The 6,414-nt window shown below is 39.8% G+C and overlaps 2 protein-coding genes across 6 annotated transcripts in view; one reads left to right on the top strand and one right to left on the bottom strand.

Annotated features, from left to right (window-relative positions):
• Positions 1 to 2,045, top strand: part of ARMC10 (armadillo repeat containing 10) — an 18,803-nt gene extending 16,758 nt beyond the window's left edge. Inside the window, exon 6 of the mRNA XM_077746984.1 lies at positions 1,012 to 2,045. Within this exon, the coding sequence (XP_077603110.1) occupies positions 1,012 to 1,263 (252 nt within the window). The 3' untranslated portion in view covers positions 1,264 to 2,045. The remainder of the gene's footprint in view (positions 1 to 1,011) is intronic.
• Positions 2,046 to 2,051: 6 nt separating this feature from the next.
• Positions 2,052 to 6,414, bottom strand: part of NAPEPLD (N-acyl phosphatidylethanolamine phospholipase D) — a 43,180-nt gene continuing 38,817 nt past the window's right edge. For 2 of the 5 annotated variants that reach the window (XM_077746979.1, XM_077746980.1), the window contains exon 5: positions 2,052 to 4,887. In XM_077746979.1, coding sequence (XP_077603105.1) covers positions 4,582 to 4,887 — 306 coding nt within the window. In that variant the 3' untranslated portion in view covers positions 2,052 to 4,581. Of the gene's footprint in view, positions 5,349 to 6,414 lie in introns of all 5 variants that reach the window. The other 3 variants (XM_077746983.1, XM_077746982.1, XM_077746981.1) reach the window with 3 other exon arrangements.

Genomic DNA, 6,414 nt, shown 5'->3' with positions numbered 1-6,414 from the left:
CTAAAAAGATTTTTTCACAACATGTTAATAAAATTTTTTTTTTTTTTTTTTTTGGTTCTTTTTGCCTATATATGAATTTCCTAAGTTTTCTGTAATGAACATATTCTACTTCTAAAAATCATTTTGGAAAAATTCTAACAACAGTAAATTATAATTCTGCCTATCCATTTTTGGGGTACCTGTACGTCCTCACATCTCCTATACTTGACCTACTTGTGTTCACATGTACCTTCACATCCACTGAAACCTTAGTCTTCACCGGGTCCCCAGGACACCAGTGTGCACCCGTGATGTGGAGCTTGTGAGGAGGCTAAAACAATATGTAACAAAACAAGGTCACTAAAAGCTGTGATAAGTGTTCTGAAGAGAGCGAGGGCGGTGCTAATAGAGAACAGGGGTCAACTCCTGTCAAGGAGGGACCTGTGACAGTGACCCGCTGTTCCGTGTGCCCCATCCCGGTGCCCACAGTGGGCAGCAGCTGTCTGGGTTGTTGAGTTCCTGTCAAGAAACTGGGACCTTAAAAAGGACGTGGGTACTTTTCCAAATGACTACAATCTAGGACTCTTAAGAAAACAGAATTTTTTAGCTAACACTGTGAAGCCTTTTTTTCCCCACTGGTATACAGTGTAGGGTGCATAAGATTTTACATTTATGTTAGGTGATTTTAGGGATAATTTTCTATGACAAGATTTTATAAAATGTTTTCAGTATAGTTTTTTTTAATGTTTTTTTTTACTTATTTTTGAGAGAGAGAGACAGTGTGAGCAGGGGAGGGTCAGAGAGAGAAGGAGATACAAAATCTGAAACAGGCCCCAGGCTCTGAGCTGGCTGTCAGCACAGAGCCCGATGCAGGGCTTGAACCCACGAACCATGATATCACGACCTGAGCCGAAGTCGGACGCTTAACCCATTGAGCCACCCAGGCGCCCCTCAGTGTAGTTTTAAAGTGGGAGAATATACGTGAAAAATGTTTTCATAAATTATTAAAATAGTTATCGTTTCCTATTTCAGGTGGATTCATCATTTCTTTCCCTTTATGACAGCCACGTGGCAAAGGAGATCCTTCTTCGGGTTCTTACACTATTTCAGAATATAAATAACTGCTTCAAAAAAGAAGGGTCTTTAGCTATTCAGCCTACCTTCCCTAAAGGTTCACTGTTTTTCCTGTTATACGGAGAAGAATGTGCCCAGAAAATGAGAGCTTTAGTTGATCACCACGATGCAGACGTGAAAGAAAAGGTAACAGTATTACCAAAATTCTAATTGGTCTTATTTTTCATCTTCCTTACCAAGGGAGCTGAAATTCTTTCAGCTGCTTAACTCAAACAGTAGTTTCATCATTAACACAGCTAAAACTTGCCATGGTCTTCTGGTCTATTTTGAACCATTTTATTGATACCAAATGCACAGAAGAGCTTGTTCTGAAAGGTCTTTGTATTTTGCCATTTGCGGAGTTTACTTCAATTATGTCCTCTACGTGACAGTTTTGTTTTTCACGTGTAAGCTAACCTTCTGCTCTTGGAAGTAAGGTGCAGTTACTCGTCTGAGACCGCTTTAGCGTGTGATTCATTAGTTGGTTCAGGGCCGTTGCAGGTATGACCTCGTGCCGGTGGTAGAGTGCCTGAGTCTTTGAGGGCCCCTGCCAGCCCAGCCATACCTTATGCTTCCCAAGTCTGTTCCCTTCGTTAGAGCCTCGTCTGAGTCGATGAAAACTTTCCTCAGGCTTACCACTCCTTCTCAGTACGCCAGCCTGTGAAGATGCTGTGTACCATCAAACGTCCATCCACAGGCAACTGGTTAAGTCAGTTACCTAATCTTAAAAGAATTAAGCAGGTCTGAATGTGCTCATGTGGAAAGGCATCCATGAAAAAAACCCTGTGTTTTTTAAATGAAAACTGTGCTTCCATCCAGAGAGACTTATTTTCTAGAATGATACCCAGACGGGACTGAGGAAAGGTCTTTTCTATGTTTACTCTTCTACTACCATCTGAATTTTACTATGAGCATAAGTTTTATAATTTTTTAATAAAAAGGAAAAAAGTTTATACGCATTTTCTCCTGATAGTACTTTATTCATTTTCATATTTATTTAGCAGATATTTTTCACATATTGTAATTTTAGTCATTATCTTCAGAGTATTTTTATTCCATAAGCTATTGTAACAATTAATAGATTTCCAATCAGCCAGGTTTTATAATGTTCAAGCTCATAACCATCACCATGCTGAGTATTAAGTAAACCAGTATGCAAGCAGCACTTTCCTACTCCAGGTAGTTAAGGCAAAGCCATATAAGTACTTTAATTTCATTTGTAAATACATGGATTTCCATAGGAAGTCACAGATCCTCAAACAGCAAAATGTGTATTTTCAGGCTTATCCTGATACAGAAATCAAACTTGGAAGAATTACTTTTATAGTAGAAAAAGGATTCAGTATTGAGGTGAAAACGGGGAAGTTCCCAGGTGGCTACGGTAGTAATGTGTAGATGCTAAGAACACTACTTAGGTTTGCATCACTGATAAGTAAAAGTACTAATTCCCTGAAAGGCACACTTCTTTATAACAGTTGGTTTTTTGTTTTTTTTTTAAGATCTGCCTTTAGTGAAAATCAAAGTGTGCACATGATAAAAACTAGGATTTGGCTTTAATGTGCTTTGGCAGCACTGGATTCTAAAACCCCAACTCTTCCTTCCTCTGTTTTTTCTTTGAATAGATCATCCCATTTCCTGGAGATCAGAGCATTATGTCTGATATGTCAAAATGCTAGAGAAAAGGGGGAGTCATTTTTGACTACCCAGGAAAAATTACAAAGTGAAAATGCACAAACAGATCTTCCATCTGTGCAGGTCATGGCATATCTTGGCTTTTCTTAAGATCCCCCCCCCCCCACTAGGTGATCCCACCCTCCAGGCAAGGAGGGACATCAAGGGGTTCCTCAGTCACATCTCATGTGGTCAAATGGGTGCTACCTAATCAAAGGGAAAAATAAAACTGATCCGATACGATCAAGTAAAAGGTATTACGGCAGAGGTTAGACGGAATAGAGGCAAGAGAGTGGATTTGGCTTTCCAAATTTGGTTTTGTTTTATACATAAGCACGTACAAAGGTAGCTAAGTGAGAAAACGGAAATCACTCAGTAGAAAGAGATTGTACAAGGAGATCTTAGCTGGATGTACGTAAAATGTCGACCTAGAATCTGAATGGTAATCAAAATTAAAGCTTGTGAGGAGGCCTGGAAAAACAAGGCAGGCCTAATTCAGTGGAACTAGAATCTAATTTAAAGTGCTCAGAGACCTGTGGTTACGCAGTACACGTGAATACAGAAACCATGTTAAGGCCATTCATGGAGCAGACAAATTAAGATGAGCTGGGGCTGCCTCAGAGCAGAGGCAGGAGAGGCGTGTTGAATGCAGCGTGCAACAGCAAGGAGGGCACCCGGCCCCAAAGCTAATCCACCATCAACCTAACTTCTCCATTCCCATCTACCTGCTAGAATGTTCCTTTGGAGTGAAAGGTTTATAGTGGTGGTTTTTTTCCTGAAGGTTATTTTATGGGGAAATTTTTTGTGCTTTAGTGCCTCCAAATCACATACATTCACACACATTATATATACATATCCCCCTGACTGATTTGCATCTTTGTAAGATAAAAAATGCTAAATTTTGATAAAGCTCATTTACATGGGTTTTGGCTATTACTCTCCAGATTTATAAAAGGAGATAAAGTTGTTAGTCCTCAGTGCTTCATGTCCTAGGTAGAGATGCTTGAATCTGCAATAGGAACAATACGCGATCAAAAGCATGAGCCTATTTTCAGCTCTACGGGTCTATAGTAGGCAGTGGTGTCTTAAGAAATAATATTCTCCCTTATATTTTCAAAGTGCTTTTAAAAAAAAAATCACTATTCACATTTTTTGGAGGTAGGTCAAAATTATCCCCTTGTTGCACTTGAGGAAACTGAGGCACAGTGAGCGTAGGTGACTTGTGTCAGGATACACAGAATCGTGGCAGAAGCAGGATTAAAATTCCGAGGACATGGCTAATAGGTGGCATGCAGGATGTGTATGTGAAAACAGAACACCACCTGTGCAGCAGCAGGTGTAAAAAGCCTACTTTGATTATTGTTCGAATGAAGCTGGTTTCAGCAAGATGGGCTGGGCCTCTCAGGTACCTCATAGGCTCCGAGGAAGGTTCAGAGCACCTGGGCGACCCCAGAGCCCTTACAGGACTCAGGTCAGCTAATTCCCGGAATCACTTTTAAACTGCGAGTATTCCGCACTAGCTTAGTAAAAGCAGAATTGTGCGTAGGGGTCATTTAATATAAAAATAGAAGACCTCTGATCATGTAAAACAAACAAATTATTTCTAAATCTTATTGATATATTGATATATTGAGGGTTGGAGCTAAGAAACAAGGGGGGGGATGAGAAGGTGGAGAGAAAAGAGAATATAGGGGGAATTATTATTTTAAGGTCTGCATTTATCTTTGTAAAATATCATTTCCCTGCGGTGATCTTTGTGCTCAGCAGGTCTGACTTACAGATTAAAAATAGAAAAGGTCATCGGTCATGTCCTCATAACTACACTCTCTCCCTTCCTTTGCCCAACTCAGGCATCTTCTGATTTGGGGACTGGAGATGTGCAACAGAATATATTCCTCTTTTTAAAAATGAAGTCTTTAAAAATGATAACTTAGCCCAACCTCCTATGGTTTTATACTTAAGAAAATAAATCACAACATTTGGCATATAAGCTAATCTTGACGGAACAAGAAATGCTGTAAGCAGGCGGGTGTCCATTCCATCACTTACTCTAATGAGAATGTAAGAAGCTTCTATGTGCAGCCTCAAACAATCTAGGTAGACAGACTCGACCTGTAGCAGGCCCTGAACCAGAAGAACAGAAAGAAGACTTTAAAATCAGTTTTCATAACTTCCAAATTCTACCACTAAAGAACAGTCCTTTAAAAAAAATACCGTTTCAATGCTTCTACTATTGAGACAGGATTCACATTCCTCTCTGCCAGTTCATTTTTTAAAGACCCACCTCTGAACTCTTCTTCATATGAACTGGCATTTGGAGTAGCAAGCAAGTTGTCACATAAAACACAAACTTATAGAAGTGGTTTCCAAATGTAAAACGTCCTAATATTCATGAATTTCTCAGTCTTTCCTAGCTTAGAGGATACCTTTTTCACTAAAAGCTCCCGTGCTCACATTTATTCAGAGTTTTCATCGTCAGTATGGAGGTATCTGGATTCTCCGTGCCTCAAGACAAAAAAATCTTCACTTGTAAGTCCGTATCTTCCCAGAGCCTCACTCAGTTTCACTGGGGGCTCTAAGTAATGCTGGCAAAGGGCAAACCGAGGAACACAAGGGAAAAGGATTAACCATGAATATATTGGGGGGTTACTTCAAATAAGAGTTGAAACTAACCAACATATGCCTACTTAAAATAACTTTTTTATGCAAGTATTAGCAAATGAGTCCATCACAATTTCTAATGTAGTCATTAACAAATATCATACTTACCAATCTATCTAGAGATCATGCATGTCAAATTTGGTGCCAACTTAGATTGAACCTCACTAGATTGCATAAAATCTGATGACTTCCACTACATGAAATTTCAGTCTTAATGAAATCATGGCAAAGATAGTATTACAGAATTAGAGGTTACCAACATTTTTTAAGAATATTTAAGTTTAGTGGGGAAAGCCTGGGTGGCTCAGGTGGTTAAGTGTCCAACTTTGGCTCAGGTCATGATCTCACCGTCTGTGAGTTCGAGCCCCACGTCAGACTCTGTCCTAATAGCTCAGAGCCTGGAGCCTTCTTCAGATTCTGTGTCTCCCTCTCTCTCTGCCCCTCCACTCACACTTGTTTACTCTCAAAAATAAAGTTTTTTTAAAATAAAGAATATGGAACCTTAGGTTATAAGAGTATAAGCAAATGCTGGAGAAAACTTTTTTTGGCTCATAGAAGGCTGTCACCCTCAAATCCCTAGGCAAATATCGACACTAGTCTACAGAGTATAAGAGGGACCCAGAGAACCAAAACTGGTAGAATTTCCCCCATTTCCCTTTGTTTCCTATTTTTTCCTTTATTCAAAGGTTCTTTTTTTCTCAATTTCAGTTAGAAAAGCTGTGGGGTGCCTGCGTGGCTCAGTCAGTTAAGCGTCCAACTCTTGATTTCAGTTCAGGTCATGATCTCAGGGTTTGTGGGATTGAGCCCCAAGTTAGGCTCTGCTCTGACAGTGCAGAGTCTGGTTGGGGTTCTGTCTCTGCCTCTCTCTCTGCCCCTTCCTTGCTCGCCTGCTCTCAACTTAAAAAAACAAACAAACAAAAAAAACAACTTTAAAAAGAAAAGCTGTAAAATCTGGAAATATAAAGTAACCCACTAGAAAAGAGGCCCACA

The sequence above is a fragment of the Crocuta crocuta genome, unplaced genomic scaffold (assembly GCF_008692635.1).
Source record: "Crocuta crocuta isolate KB4526 unplaced genomic scaffold, BGI_CrCroc_1.0 scaffold396, whole genome shotgun sequence".
Lineage (NCBI taxonomy): Eukaryota > Metazoa > Chordata > Mammalia > Carnivora > Hyaenidae > Crocuta > Crocuta crocuta.
The sequence above is the reverse complement of the archived record's forward strand: the minus strand, read 5'-3'. Positions and strand labels throughout refer to the sequence as shown.